Here is a 15739-nt window from a genome sequence, read left to right on the forward strand (position 1 = left end):
GGCTGTAATGACATAAGCATGGATCCACAAAGATGCCTTTCCCTCATCAAGACTGGTCTGTTTACCCTCACTGCAGATGGACTGATTGATTTATTAATTCTAGGGGTATGTTCTGAGAGCTTCTGATATGCCAACTTTCCCCAGGGCAACCAATATACCCAAAGGCAGTTAAAATATGTCTCTACTAGTTGCAAATTATCCTCCTAACTTAACTATATATTCTAGATAGGAATTCCTTCTCACTGCTCTCTCCATGCCTCTGCCAACACTCAACATTGTTTGACTTACAGAATGCCTTATTCATTATAATTATATTCTATACAACACCACTTCTGACCAAGAAACTTATTTGCAGCAAAAGAGATATAGTAACAAAGTCCTGCGCATGAAATTCACCTGCGTGTCTTACTCTGTACCCTAAACCCAGAAACAACTGACTTGTGGGGATGGTGTTCATTGTGTTGTAATTCGTAGAACAGAATTTTCTTAGAACATGATACATGTGTTAAATAAGGCAGAAACCACTCTGTTTTGCTGGATCCTTTATAGACAGAATGCGTAGGGTAAGGAGCTAGGGAGTGCCAAAGGACTAGTGCCTCTTCCTACCGTATCTAAAATTCCATTTATGGAATTTTTGCTTTCTGCCTTGGTCTTGTTGAGTCCTAGTCCCCAGGAGATAAAAAGCTTTCATCAGATAACCCAGTCATTATTCCTTTAAAGTCAAAGCCTAGACTGTACCCTAATTTTATATATATGTGTGTGTGTGTATGTATGTATGTGTATATATATATAAATATATATGTATTTATATATATATATTAATCTATTTATATTAAATAATCAACAGGAAGAGAAGATGGTCACTGAACTGGCAGAAGTGATAGGTCCTAGTTACTCAGGGGAAATTGTGTTGTTTCTACACAGTGTCTCCAAAAATTATATTTTGGACCGAGGGAATTTACTTGGGTGCCTCTTAACACTCCCACACTCAGTAGTACTTGTTAAAGGATAACTATGGCAACCAGAGATAAAACAGCTGAAGACTTACAAATGCTCTGTAAAATCCTAGACCAGCTGAGGTACAGGCAGGAAGTAAAGGGAACAAAACCTGGATGATAGGAAAGGAAGCAATGTTTGTCAACTCGGTCTTTCCGACCAACTCTAGAAGGAAGAACTGTGGAGCTTGTTAATTGTCCTACTGTTATTTTCCTCTGCCTGTTACATGAAGACCACTGATGAGGACTAACATTTCAGTGTTGGTTTCAGGTAGGGTAATAACTGGATTGACGTTACCCCATGATGATGTTTTGGTGATAGATTCTTGTGGATTTCTTGGTTGGAGATAGTGTTTCTCATCTGGACAAGGATAAAAAAGGATGCTAAGATACCAAAAATAACCCACAAAAAATGGATAGTCCTGGATGGATATCCTCTATTTGTCTTTCCAGATCTGTCATTCATTTTATCACCCAGTTTAATAGAATAAGGCCCATGGACTATGTTGTCTCAATACTTTGCTACCAGGATTCTTGTTGGGTTTAGCCAATGGGAGTTTGCATATTGGAAAGAAAGAGGTCATAGTACTTATTTTCCTGGTATGTTCCCCACCAGAGTTGGTGCATAAGTTACTGTGTGCCTTTATATAACTAAGCTACAGTTTTTGTAGTGTTTTGGCAGCTCCTAGTGGTACTGGCACTTACTATTTGTTCCCTTTAACTCTGTCTTTATAAAAAATCCATACCCATAAAAAATGTTAAATTTCCCTCAGTTATCCCTTTTGTCTGTATTCTACTACAATCTTCTGTGATACATAAAAAAATGCATACATATTTTCTAGCTTTATAGTCTTTCAAAAAACATTTTGATTTAACGTTCCTCTTTACAAGTGACTTTTTTTTTTTAAGATTTCATTATTTGAAGGAGAGAGAGAGAGAGTGAGTGAGTAGGGAGAGGGGCAGAGGGAGAGAATCCCAGGTAGACCCTTGAGCCAAGCACAAGCCCATCGTGGGGCTCAATCCTATGACCCTGAGAACAACACCCAAGCCCAAACCAAGAGTCAGAAGCCCTACTGACTAAGCCACACAGGCACCCCCCAAATGACTGCTGTTTTGAAATGGAGTAGTGCTAATACTTTATAACAAATTGGGAAACTTCGTGTTTTCTTCTCTATATAGGAATAGTTTAAATAACATACAAGGGTTGATTGTTTTTGGTTGAGTTTTGATATAAATTCTCCAGAAAAAAAATATTTAGAGGTAGACTTCTGATTCCCATTTCAATTTATTCCAGAATCATAGATATGTACAAATTTTATATAAAGTCAATACTTTAATTTTAAGACATTTTCAAATTTCTTGGTGTAAGATTATACATAGAATTTTCTACTGTTTTAAAAAAAGGGTTTTATGCCTTTGTGGTCGTTCCTATGAGATTCATGGTGTGTTGGATTCTACTTTTCTTTCCTCTTTTTTTTTTTTTTAAGATTTTATTTATTTATTTGACAGAGAGTTTGAAAGAGAACACAAGTAGGAAGAGTGGCAGAGAGAAGAAGAGGGAGAAGCAGGCTCTCTGCTGAGCAGGGAGCCTGATGCAGGGCTCGATCCCAGGACCCTGGGATCATGACCTGAGCCAAAGGCAGCCACTTAACTGACTGAGCCACCGAGGCACCCCAGGATTCTACTTTTCTTATCTTGTAGTGAGTTATGGCCACTTACTTTAAAAAAGTAGATTGGCTGTTAGAAATTATATTAAGTTTTTCTCCTTATTTTATGTTGATAGAAACCCTTATAGAAATGTCTTGAATTATATCCCAAGCTATTTAAATAACCAACTGATTTTACTTTATGTTACCGTGCGATGAATCTGTTAAATACTTAGGCTCTTTAGTCATAGAGATTTTGGTAGTAGATAATCTAATCTTGATTTTGCCTATCTGTAAAATGTGGAAAGTAATGGTACCTCCTTCATAAGTTGTTTCTGGGAATTAGATAATACATGATAGGGAAGGATCTTGCATAAGATGATCACTGTTATGGCTAATAACATAAGTGAGGATCGAATGTAAGTAAGGCATGATAAGCAAGAACCTGGTGAGTAAAATAGACAGTTAAAACTTCAGGGTTCATTGTCACTGAATGGAGAAAGAATAGTAAATAAAGATAGCGTTTCCTTTGGGCAATTTGGGAGACATGGAAATTGAGCCGGACTTGAGCAATGGGTATGATTACAGCGGGAAAAGCATATGGTGTGGTCATTTTAGGCAAGGGATATAATGTTGAGTGATTCTCATGTTTTAAGCTTGATAACTAAAAAACATAAACAGATATAGGGAAATGAGGCAGAGAAGATGGTTTTTTGAGAATGATGAGTTCTGTAAACAGACATTTGAGGTAGAAATTTGGCATTAGAAATATGGTTCTAGGGATGCCTGGGTGGCTCAGTCGGTTAAGCGGCTGCCTTCAGCTTGGGTCATGATCTCAGGGTCCTGGGATAGAGTCCTGCATTGGGCTCCCTGCTCAGCGGGGACCCTGCTTCTCCCTCTGCCTGCCACTCCCCCTGTGACTGGGGGAGTGAAATCCCATTTCAGCCTGCAGCATCCTGCCCTACCCTTGGCCGCAGGATGGGCCCAGAGGAAAACGTGATTTCTTAATGTCCAGGTTTTGAAGGTCAATGCCTGCGGAGAAACAGGCTGTGAGCCTCTGAGTGGGGATGAGGATTGGACTAAGTTTGATATTTAACTTATAAATGTCCAGGTATGTAGATTTTCATTTTCTCCTTTACCTTTAGTATCTGCACAGGTTAGTGGGTAGGACTGAACACTGGTTTGTCGCTTAAGCAAAGTTCTAAGCCTTAGTTTTATTGGCAACATTCCCTCTGTTCATGAAGAGCACAGGCGCTCCCTCTTGTGGCGTACTGTCAAAACAATGTTTTTAAATTAGTGTTGAATGTATTTTGCCAGGAATTGTTTTATTTCTCATTAGATGTTGAAATTCTGGGTTCAGGCACTTTCTTCAGCTAATAATACTGCATAATTCACATAATAGGTAAGCCTAAATATTTTAAAAATCTGTTTTATAATAGGTACAATGTAATAAATTATTTAATATTACTTAGGATGGATAATCTTCATGTCTCCATGGTATCTCAGAATGAAGTATTTCTTGGTAGGCTGAACGGAACCCTCTAGTAGTTGTTTTTTTTTTTTTTTTTTAGGAAAGGGTAATTCCTTGAGATTTATAATGTGTTTAAATATTTGTCTTTTGCCTTTATACTTGAATGATAGTTTTAAGATTTATGAGTTACCTTTTCTTTCACTGATTACTTTTTAAAAGTAATTTCCTTTGCTTTATGAGATTAATGTTGCTCTAGAGAAGTCTGATGCCAGTTACGTGTTTTTTAGTTCCCTCTACATAAGTTATTATCTTTTTTCTTGATGGCACAAGTGTTTCTTCATCTTTAAAATCTGATAACTTTATAAGGGAATAGTCTTGAAAGCCCTGCATCAAATTTTCCTGGGATGCCTTATGCCCTTTTAAATTATAGATCGGTCTTTATTTATTTCAGAAAAGTTTCCTAAGTTTTACCTCAAAGTATATACTTTTTCCCATTCTGGTTGATTATGCACATGTTTGATTTTCTTTGTCTGGATCTCATTTCTCTAATTTTCTCTCAAATCTTTTAGGTCTTAGTTTTGGTTTATTTAATTTTTTTCATATTTCTCAAGTCACGGATATGTATTCTCTCTCCTTGTAATTCTCAGAGTCCTGTTTTCTTTTGCCCATTTTGATGTGACTTTCATTTCTATGGTAGTTTTCATTTTATTTCATGTCTTGCCTTGAATTTTTTCTATCTATTTTTTTCTTCTCTTATTCATCACATTTGTGAGCTTATTTAATCCTCGTTTTCAGTTTTTGATTTTAAGAAGCAATTGTTGTCATCACTTTTAAAGCATGGAACTACGGTAATTTAAAAATCTACATCATAGTGATGTTTTTCTGGCGACTATTTTGCCATGTGTTTTGCCTTTCCTTTTTGGTTATTATTCACCCTTCAAGGAAGCAAATTCTTCCTTGGTTAACTTTTTGTAAGATGTTCGTATTAGTTTTTTATTGCTGCATAACATATTATGCAAACTGAATTTGAAACAGCACAGTAATTCTATCTTACTGTCTCTGTGGGTCAGGAGTCTGGCACAGCTCAGCTGGGTTCTCTGCTCAGAGTCTGAAACTCAGGGTGTCAGCTGGCTACATTCTCATTTGCAGCTCTTCAGAAGCTCCTTTTCCAGGCTCATTAAACTGTTGGAAGTAAAGCTTTTGGGGGATTGTTTAACTGAGATCTCCATTTCCTTGACAGTCATCACTGGTTGTTGCTGTCAGCTTCTAGAAGCTCTCTGCATTCCTTGGCATGTGGTCATCTCCATCTTTAACGTCAGCAAAAGCTCAGAGAACCCCTCCTCGACTTTAAACTTTTCATCCCTTTTCTTCCAGACTGCCCCATTTGTTGGCATATAATTTTTCCCGGTATTCTTGATGATTCAGTGATAATCTTGTCATTGTTTGTATTTCTCTGGTGTTGGTTGTGGTCTCTCCTCTCTCACTGGTGATTTCTTTTTTCTTTTTGATATGTCTGGCTAGGGGTTTATCAATTTTATTAATTCCTTTAAAGAACCAGTTCCTAGTTTCATTGATCTTTTCTATCATTTTTTTTCCTGTATCATTTATTTCTGCTATAATCTTTATTCTCTCCTTTCTTCTGGTAGCTTTAGGTTCATTTACTGTTCCTTTTGCAGCTCTGTTGGGTGTAAGGTTAGGTTGTATAGTCGAGATTTTTCTTGCTTCTTGAGGTAGCCCTGTATTGGTATATCCTCCCCTCTTATGACTGCTTTTGCTATATCTTAGAGGTTTTAGACCATCATGTTTTCATTTTCATTTGTTTCCATGTATTTCTTCTATTTCTTCTTTAATTTCCTGGTTGACCCACTCATTCTTTAGTAGGATGTTCTTTAACCTCCATGTATTTGTGATCTTCCCAATTTTTCCTCTCATGGTTGACTTCAAGTTTCATAAAGCTGCAGTTGGAAAATGTGCATGGTCTGATCTCAGTCTTTTTATACTGGTTGAAGCCTATTTGTGACCCAGTATGTGGTCCGTTCTGGAGGATGCCCCATATGCACTCGAAAAGAATGTATATTCTGCTGCTTTAGGATGAGATGTTTTGAATACATCTGTTAAGTCTACCTGGTCCAGTGTGTCATTCAAAGCCATTGTTTCCTGGTTGATTTTCTGCTGAGATGATCTTTTCATTGTTGTGAGGTGTTAAAGTTTCTTACTATTATTGTGTTATTATCAATGAGTTTCTTTATGTTTGTTATTATTTCATATATTTGGATGCTTCCTAGGTGGGGGCATAAATATGTACAGTTGTTAGATCTTGTTGGATAGATCCCTTTATTATCATATTATGCCCTTCTTCGTGTCTTGTTACAGTCTTTGGTTTAAAATCTAGTTTGTTTGACACCAGTATGTCTACTCCAGCTTTTGTTCTTTCTTTTTTTTTTAAAGATTTATTTATTTGACAGCGATAATGACAGTGAGAGAGGGAACATAAGCAAGGGGAGTGTGAGAGAGAGAAACAGGCTTCCTGGTGAGCAGGGAGCAGACTTGGGGCTTGATCCCAGGACCCTGGGATCATGACCTGGGCCAAAGGCAGGCAGACGATTAACAACTGAGCCACCCAGGTACACCTCCAGCTTTCTTTTGATGTTCATTCTCCATCTCTTCACTTTCAATCTGCAGGTGTCTTTAGGTCTAAAAGAGTCTCTTATATGGGAAGCATATAGATAGGTCTTGTTTTTGTTTTTGTTTTTTTAATTTTTTTTAAAATCCTGTTACCCACTGTCTTTTTTTGGAGTATTTAGTCCATTTACATTGAGAGTGATCATTGATAGATTTGAATTTAGTGCCATTGTGTTATCTATCAGGTCGTTGCTTCTGGAGATTTTCTCTGTTCCTTTCTAGTGCTTGTTGCTTTTGGTCTTTCTTTCCAACTCAGTGAGTCCTCTTTAATATTTCCTGCAGGGTGTTTTAAATTCTGGGTCAGTCATATTACTTTTATCTGTTCCGATTGGATCCCTGGCCATGACCTTTTATTGTTATTTCTTTCGGGATGAATTCCTCTTCCTTGGCATTTTATCTAGGTGTCTGTCTTCTTTTCTGTGTTAAGAAAGCCTGCTATGTTTCCTGCTCCCGAGAGTAATAGCTCTATGAAGAAGAGGGCCTGTAACCTCCAGGACCTGGGACTTTAGGCAGTGTTTCTGGTGTATGTTGTGTGCACTCTGTTCCTGTGTTTTGGTTGCTCTTTCCCTCAGGTCATTCTTCTGCAGAGTTTGTCCTTGCCGGCAGTGGGAATGTTTGGTCCTTGTCCAAAGCGTGGAGAGTTTTAACTAGGCGTGTTATGGGCTGCTTGTTAAAAGTCACTGGATCCTGTTTCCACTAGGGCTGAAGCTTTGCAGCACTCTGTGGTCGGTGGACTTGGTGTCTGTGGGAGGTTCATCCCGGTCTCCTGGAGGAGGGGTGCTGGGTTTCCGGTGCTCTGGTTCTCAGGCACACTTGCCCTTGTGAAGAATCACTTGCAGAGTGCAGGTTGGTGGGGCTTTGTGTAAGCGGCTGAGGCCTTCACTGTTGGTGCTGTTCTGCTTACGTAAGCCAGTCCATGCTGATGTGGGGCAGAGAAAAATAGTGTCGGCCAGGGGGTCTGGTCTCCACAGTTTGTGCCTGATGCTGTTTGGGAAGCCCTCGCAGAAGAGGGGTCACTCTCTCCTTATGTGTCCCAGGCATTCCTCAGGTCCCTGCCTTCATCCTGTCTGTGTCCAGACTGTCTGCCTTCCCAGCAGTGCACTGCACTGTGTTTGATATTAGGCATGCCAGCTGACTTTCAAAACTCCAAACTCTAGGGACCCAGCTCAACACAGACTATATTTGGTCTTCTGAAGGAGGGTCTCCCTACGCTGTGGCTGGTGCCAGTTTGTCCCAGACCACTTCACGGGAGCTTGGAGTCCAGGGTAGCTGCTTTCAGTGGGTGTGTCTGTGCTAAGGGACTGGGCAGCGCAGCGGTGCCCTCTGTCACATTTGTCCCCTGAGATGTAATGCCACCTCTCCCACATGCACTCCAAGAAGGAATAACTGTCTCCCTCAGTTTGTCCGAGGGGACCCTCATATTGCAATATCTGCTTCCAGGTCTCTGCCTCCCCCCCCCCCGCCCCCCGCCAACCCAGAAGCACTATTCTGCTGGCTGGGCTCCACACTGACAGTGGCACGGATTTCTAAAACTCCAGTTTTTGAGTTACACTGGTTGTGAAAACTAAAAATAATCAGTGCCTCTCATTTTCCCTGGTATTGGTTTGGGGGAGGTATTTTTCATGTGAGATCCCCTGCATGCTGTGTGCGCTTACTCCCTTTCTCTTTCTCTCAATCTTTCCCTCTCTCTCTGTCTCCACTCTCCATCATCAGGGCTCCTTCCCCCTCCCCAAAGTCACGTCTCATCTCCGTGCTAACCACATTCCATGTTGTGGCCTTTTCTCCCTTTAGTTGTGCATTTCGATCTCTCAGTTCTCCGATTTCTTGGGTGTTTAGAATGATTTGATTTTTCTCTAGCTGTTTTGGAGGGAGGAGGCAAGCATAGGATCTTCCTACAACTATGTGATCTTAACCCCACCTCCCCAGGTTGGATTCTTTCACTTAGCAATATGTATTTAAGATTCATCCAAGCCTTTCTGTGGCTTGATATGTCATTTCTTTTTATCAATTCTAAGAAAAGCAATAGAAATTATTCAGAAATAATATAGAGAGTAATATATTGGATATAGTAGTTTTCTTAAGTAGATCTTAGGCCTTGTTTACTTGGGAAAAACGATACAAGATGATGTTAATTGTTACCAAGCTTTTCATGTAGTACTGTGAAATTGGTCATAACTGGGATAACATGTTGATATCTCAAAGCCTAGACAACTGAAGTAATTACAAGGGATTTGGTCCAGAGAAAGACTGCAAAGATCAGTCACATAAAACAGTATCCAAAAATAAACCCACACCCAAGAAATTTAATTTGGTAAAATTTGGTTAATCAGACAGAATACTACATTCCAATTTTTTTCCCCACTAAACTGTATTACATATGAATTAAAAATACTGTTGAGAAACACAAAAACCTGAGTTTGAATTGTGTTGGGTCCACTTGTACACAGGGTTGTTGTTTTTTTGTTGATAAATATAGTACAGTACTTACTGTAAATGTATTTTCCTTATGACTTAACATTTTCTTTTCTCTAGCTTACTTTATTGTAAAACTTTAGTACCTAATACATGAAACATACAAAATATGTGCTAATCAACTATTTATCAGTAAGGATTCTTTTCAGCAGCAGGCCATTAGTAGTTCAGTTTTGGGAGGAGTCAAAAGTTATACATGGATTTCTGACTGTGCAGGGACTGGTGCCCCAACTCCTGCGTTGTTCTGGGGTCAACTGTAAAGTAAGAAAAATTCTATGGTAAAATCATGTTAATTTATATGTACTCTTGGAGAAGAGAAGACTTTCATTAAGTCAGATATCAAACTTGGAACCTATGAAGTAAATTTGAAAAATTCATAGAAAATATATGCAAGTGGCCAATAGACATATAAGAAATGCTTCATTGTATTGATGATCCTAAAAAATTGAATTAAAAAATACGTACACACACACATGTGCATGTATTTGTTTAACCAGAGAGATTAGAAGTAGTTTAATTTTATTATGCAAAGTGTTGCTGCATTGCTGGTGTGATTGCATATTTGTTTAACTTTTTGATAAGGCATTTGGCAATATCAAAATACAAGTATTTACACACTTTGACCTTCCACTTTTTAGAAACTGTACTACAGTTAGGCTTGCATAAATATGCCAAGGAAATTCTTAAAATGCTTGTCACAACATGTTTGTAATGACCTAAATATATGTACAATATAATAATAATAAATGTTATGTTACTAATTATTAAGTGTAAATTGTGGATTAAGATATACTACATTTATGCTGTGGGATGTTATGGCAGCCTACAAAGAAATTTAAATACAGTTAAATTCCAACATCAAGGATGTCAGCACAAGAGTGAAATCTGGAAGTTGTTGAGCCTGAGAATAGTATGGTTAGTATGACAATACTTGTGTAAAAAAAGTAAATGTATATAAGATGTGTGAATGTGTGAGAAAATACCTGAAAAAAAAATAAAAGGAACTGTTGACAGTGGTCATTACCTCCATCTGAGTTACATGGGAGAGCATCAAGTAGAGGCAGGCAGGGGGAAGGGAGAGTTTTGTATTTCTCTTGGTCTTTTTCTGTGCTATTTAAAATTTACTTAAACATGTTGAAACCTCATGTACTACTTCCTCTGGGGAAAAAACAAACACCAAACCCCACAGCATACTCACATGGTCAAAATATCAAGTAGATTACTACAAAGAGATATTTCTCTACTATAAAAAGAAATGGGAAAAAATAATAAACCAAGAAATACGTGTAAGCATATTTAATTGTGCTGGGTATCAAATAATAAGAGATCATTCTTAGTCCAATCTGCTACCTCTAGAAAAGTGAATATTGAAACCAGAAGTCACAGGTCAAATGTCTGGCATGGTAAGACAAATAATGCAGACTTGGCCCGGTTATGAATACAAATTATCTGCTGAAATATTCATCAACCTCTTATAATAGTCAGATTATAAGAGGGTATATTATAGGGTATATTTTAAATTATAGGGTATATTTTACATTTTAAGTTAAAGTAAGTTTTTTACACGTAAAATTTACATCTGAAAATCTGATGACCGTGGACCAGTTAAAGAGTCTTCAAGATTGGTGCTTTGGGGGTCTTACTAATCTCACTCTTCAGGAAGTAATACATCTTCATCTGATATTAAGGAAATGAAAATAGAATGATCTAAGGCTGTTGTTAAAATGCAGTTTCCTGGATACTACCAGCTTCAAAGGGAAAGAAGGTGCTGGGAATATATTTTATCAAACATTTTTATTCATTAATATTATCAGGTGAGTTTAGGAAATATGGGTTTACTATAATATCCAGACTTTGTGATTTTTAAGATTTTAACAAAATCTTAAAAATAACAATTTTTCCTTTGATGGTATTCAGAAGAATATTCTTTAGGGCCGAAGGTTGCTTCAAAAAATAAATTTAGTAAACTAGTTTGAGCTATAAGAAAGAACTAGACATAACTTCAAGTATTATGGCTTTGTAGTGAATATTAAGAAATTACTATTTTGACCAAAATGTCATATAACCTAAGTACGCTTTTCACATGTGTTCAGGGTATTGATTGATAATTCAGTATGCTGGTCATACTATATTTATGACTTGGAAAGAAAAATAAAAGCTAGTTTTTTTGTGTTTTGTTTTTCCCATTATCTGAAAATTCCTTCCCAGGCACAGCTTGCTTCAGTTGTGTTTATTTCAACTTACCCCCAAATTTGTTAATTTTGATTGTTAAAGTAACATTTCTCAGTTTTATTCTACATTGTCTAAATTTTAACATGATAATATTTCTTAAATTTTCTTAAGTAATGTATATATTTTAAGAACATTTTAATCAAAATGAAGTGATTGAAGGAAATAAAGATGGTTCTGTTAGGCAAGTATAATTGATAAAAATAGGTATTTCAATTTTTAGCTAAATTTCCATAAATTCACAATTTAATTTTTTCCCCCTCAAAGGTACTTGCATAACAACAAGGAATAGAACCAATTGTAGCTCTTCAAATTCTTCACTTTCTAACTACTTGTATGTCTTCATCTTGGGACAACTGTTGCTGGGAACAGGAGGAACTCCTCTTTATACCCTAGGAACAGCCTTTATTGATGAGTCTGTGCCCACACACAAATCTTCTCTCTACATTGGTAAGTTTTCTCTGTAATATTGTTTCAGTATCACTTCATTTTATTGCTTGTTTAATTTATAAGTAAAAACATAATAGAAGCTTATTAAAAAGTTAGTTGTAATTTCATGGGTATTTCCATTAGATTCCCAATAGATGGCAGATATAGCAATATTACTGTTTTTGTTTCGTTATTTACTGACCTATGTCCTTTGGTTGAATGCAGTTATGAGTTTTGTTGACTTCCTGCTCTGTTTCCTGTTCTGGGCACGCCAGCCTTCCTAGAAGTGCCATCCAAGCAGTAGGCTGTCTAGATTACTTGAGTACTGGCTAATTTACACAGGGTGAGGGATGGAGCTCTCCCATTCTACCTGATTTACTACATCCTACATGGACCTGACTAGAGTCCACAAAAGAAATGACAAGATAGTACTCAGAAATTCTGTAGAATTTTTCATTTCCGATCAATCCTTTTTATATATGGCTCAATTCTTGGGGGGCAGGGAATCTAATTTTTGGTAGCGTAAATTTTTCTTAAATTCCTTCTGTGATACTCTTGCAAGGTAGAGCTTACTAGGCTATTCATGGCCTTGTTTTAAATGACTGTGTTTCACATTTCATTTTATCAGTTTATTATTCTAATAAAGGGGACTGTCTTAGTTCTTTCAGTCTGCCAAAACAGAATATCCTAGACTAGTTGACTTATAAACAACAGAACTTTTATTTTTCACAGCCCTGGAAGCTGAAAAGTCTAAGATCAGGGTACCCACAGATTCAGTGTCTGGTGAGGCCCCTTCCTACCTTATAGACATTTCATCTTTTTCCTGTGTCCTCACATGACACATGGGAGGACAGGGCTTTCTGGGGTATCTTCTTATAAGGGCACTAATCTCATTTATGAAGTCTCCAGTCTCATGATGTAATCTGTTTCAAAGGTCCCACCTTCTCACACCATATTAGGGATTAGGTTTCAACAAGAGTCTTTTGTCAGGGTGGGGGGACACAAACCTTCAGTCTATAGCAAGAACCTATTGCCATCGTCCCTGGAAGTCAAATACATTCAACGTAGCCCTGACAGAGACCATTAAATCTACTTAGGCTCTTCCATAATATGAAAATGACTACACTTCTGTTTATTTTCTCTACTTGTTTGCCTTGGTCTCTCAGCAAGCTCTGATTCTCTCTCTCTCTCTCTCTCTGATCTCCCAGCTGATCTGTACAGCTTTTCTTGCATTTGCTAAGTTAACAATGATTTATTTCAATTAGCTAGTGATGATGCTTTCCAGTCTCCCAGTTTAATAAATTTCCTTTCTGATGTGCTCTTCTGATCAATGTCCGATAAGACAATTTTAATCTTTATGTTTTGATAACACACAAAATAGGAAGTTTTTCAAAAATTATTTAAACATGGTCGGTGGGGTAGAGGCCCACAGGACCATCCCAGACTCCATAAATCTGTAGGAAGACTGACTCAGCATAAAATCATACTCGTAGCTATGGTTTGTTACAGCATAAGGAAACCAAGCAAAATCAGCAAGGGGAGAAGATGCAGGAGGCAAAGTACAGACAAAAACTGGGTGCAGCCTGCCAAGATTTAGCTCCCCCTAGCGGAACCATACAGCTTGCAATTAATCCTGCCGGCAGTGAATTTGAGATATTTTTTTTTTTTTACCACAAGTTCACTAGAGATTCAATGCCCAGGGATTTTATTTGGGGTTGATCCTATCGCGACACTCTGCCTTGCATCTATCAAAGTTCTAGACTCTCAAAAGGAATACAGGTGGTCAGCAAAACCACATTGTTTATGCAAAGTCCACACAGTGAGCAACGCTTATTAGTTGTGGGATGGTGGCATCCCTCTGGACAGTTAAATAAATCCCAAATGCCAGTCAAGGGCCAACCTTGCCAACATGGCTTTCTAAAGTTAACAGTCACAGGCCTCTATGTTAAGTCTTTCCTGTGCTATAGGAACTCATCAAATGGCAGTTTTTTTTTGAGTAAAGGAAGAAAAACAAACGTAACAAAACTGCAACACTCATTTTAATTTTATCTCTTATTTTTCTGTTATGGAAGATATAAACGCTTATCTTAATCACAGTATCTTATATACTGTTCTTTTCACTTTCAGATAACCATATTTTTCACTAGATACTTAGGTTTTTTTGCATGAAATCCTTCCTTTTTTATAACTTTTAATTTCCCCACTTTCAAAATCGTCCACCATTCTTTCTTTTAAAACAACATCTATTACTGATAGCATACATTCTTCTATGAGACACATTTTATGCTAACAAGGCAAAAACGGGCAAAATGAAAATGGTCACAATCTGCTTTTTAGAATGAATTTGTGACATATCTATCTTCACGAACTTTTCCAGGTCATTCACCCTTTATTCCTTTATTTCTTTGATGCTTTCCCTGGGTTTCCCTTTGTTCTTTCATTGAACATTTTAATCCATTTAATGTTATTTTGTGTTTAAATCTTTCATTTTAACCTGTGCTTCCTAATTGGTCTATCTTCTTATTTCTTGCCCTTTTTTTTCTTTCTTTTGGATAATCTAATATTATTTGATTTCTTCCCTCTCAACTTCCTATTTGTTATTTTATTATTCATCTACTAATGACCTTATATGTAAACTTGATTTTATGAAATTCTAATGTTAATCGGTACTTTTACCACATACCTGCTCATCATAGATATCCTAGAATCCTTTAACTAAAAATAGTCTTTTTAACCCTTTTCCCTGATGAATATTTTCACTAAGAATAGATGACTAGTTGGCCATTGATTTTTTTTTTTTCAGTACTTTAAAAATACTGTTCCTTTGTCTTTCCACTTCCACTGTTTCATATAGGTTTGCTATTTGAAGATTTTTCTCTTTGCATTTGATATTCATTGGTTTTATTTATATGATGTGTATAGGTACGAAATTCCTTTTTTTTAACCCATTGTGTGGATTCTTACGACTTTATAAATATGTTGTTTGGTATTTGTTAGTGGCTTTAGGATATTTCCTATGATTATTCATTTAAATATGACTTCTAACCTATTATCTTCTCTCTTAGGACTCCAATTACATGTTTGCTAAAACTTTAAAAAAATTTATTCTTATCTTATTATTTTCTGTGTTTTTTATCTTCTGTTTTTATTTTTTGTGTTTCTCGATAAGTTTTTACTGACCTAATTGATTTGTCCAGTTTGGTAATCCTCAGTTCAGTTTTGAGTGATCTGCTGTGTATCTCTTTCATTTTAACTCCGACAAAGGTGTTTTATACTACAGTTTTTCTCCAAACCCCACTCTGTGTGTTTTTTTAATAAATTACCAATCTCTGATATATTTGGGAACATGATTTGGGGTCCCCTCTATGTAACTTCACAGAATTAGTTTATTTGAAGCAAAGCTGTCTTACTTAGTGGGCAAGTCTACTTCTAACTCACCCTTACTTTTACAGTATAGCCTCCTAGGTGCCAATATAAAATGTAGGATGGGGACAGTTTATAAGGTATAACTCCCAAGTTAGCAGCACTGAACTGCAACTTTGGTGTCCCTACTTCCTAGAGACTAGCAAGGATTGCTAACCTTTCCAGTGCCTTTTGTGGAATCAGGAAATATGCCCAGGAAATAATCAGTCCCAGTTTTTTGGACCTTTCCAGAATCTTGGCTCAGTGGTCCTTCAAAAGATCATCTTGCATGACCTCTACTTTGGAAACTTGGTCAAGTACATAAGTAATTTTTATCATTGACGTACGCTTAGCTTTGGGTATGATAGATTCTGGTCTTTTGTGTATGTGAGTGAGAATCTTAACAGTTAATA

General features: G+C 37.0%; 1 protein-coding gene across 1 annotated transcript in view; it reads left to right on the forward strand.

Moving 5' to 3' along the window:
- The window catches only part of SLCO4C1 (solute carrier organic anion transporter family member 4C1), a 62514-nt gene that overhangs the window by 18790 nt on the left and 27985 nt on the right, over window positions 1–15739 (forward strand). The window contains exon 3 of the mRNA XM_032845784.1: window positions 11763–11945. Coding sequence (XP_032701675.1) covers window positions 11763–11945 — 183 coding nt within the window. The remainder of the gene's footprint in view (window positions 1–11762; window positions 11946–15739) is intronic.

The sequence above is a fragment of the Lontra canadensis genome, unplaced genomic scaffold (assembly GCF_010015895.1).
Source record: "Lontra canadensis isolate GAN:19392208 unplaced genomic scaffold, GSC_riverotter_1.0 scaffold4, whole genome shotgun sequence".
NCBI lineage: Eukaryota > Metazoa > Chordata > Mammalia > Carnivora > Mustelidae > Lontra > Lontra canadensis.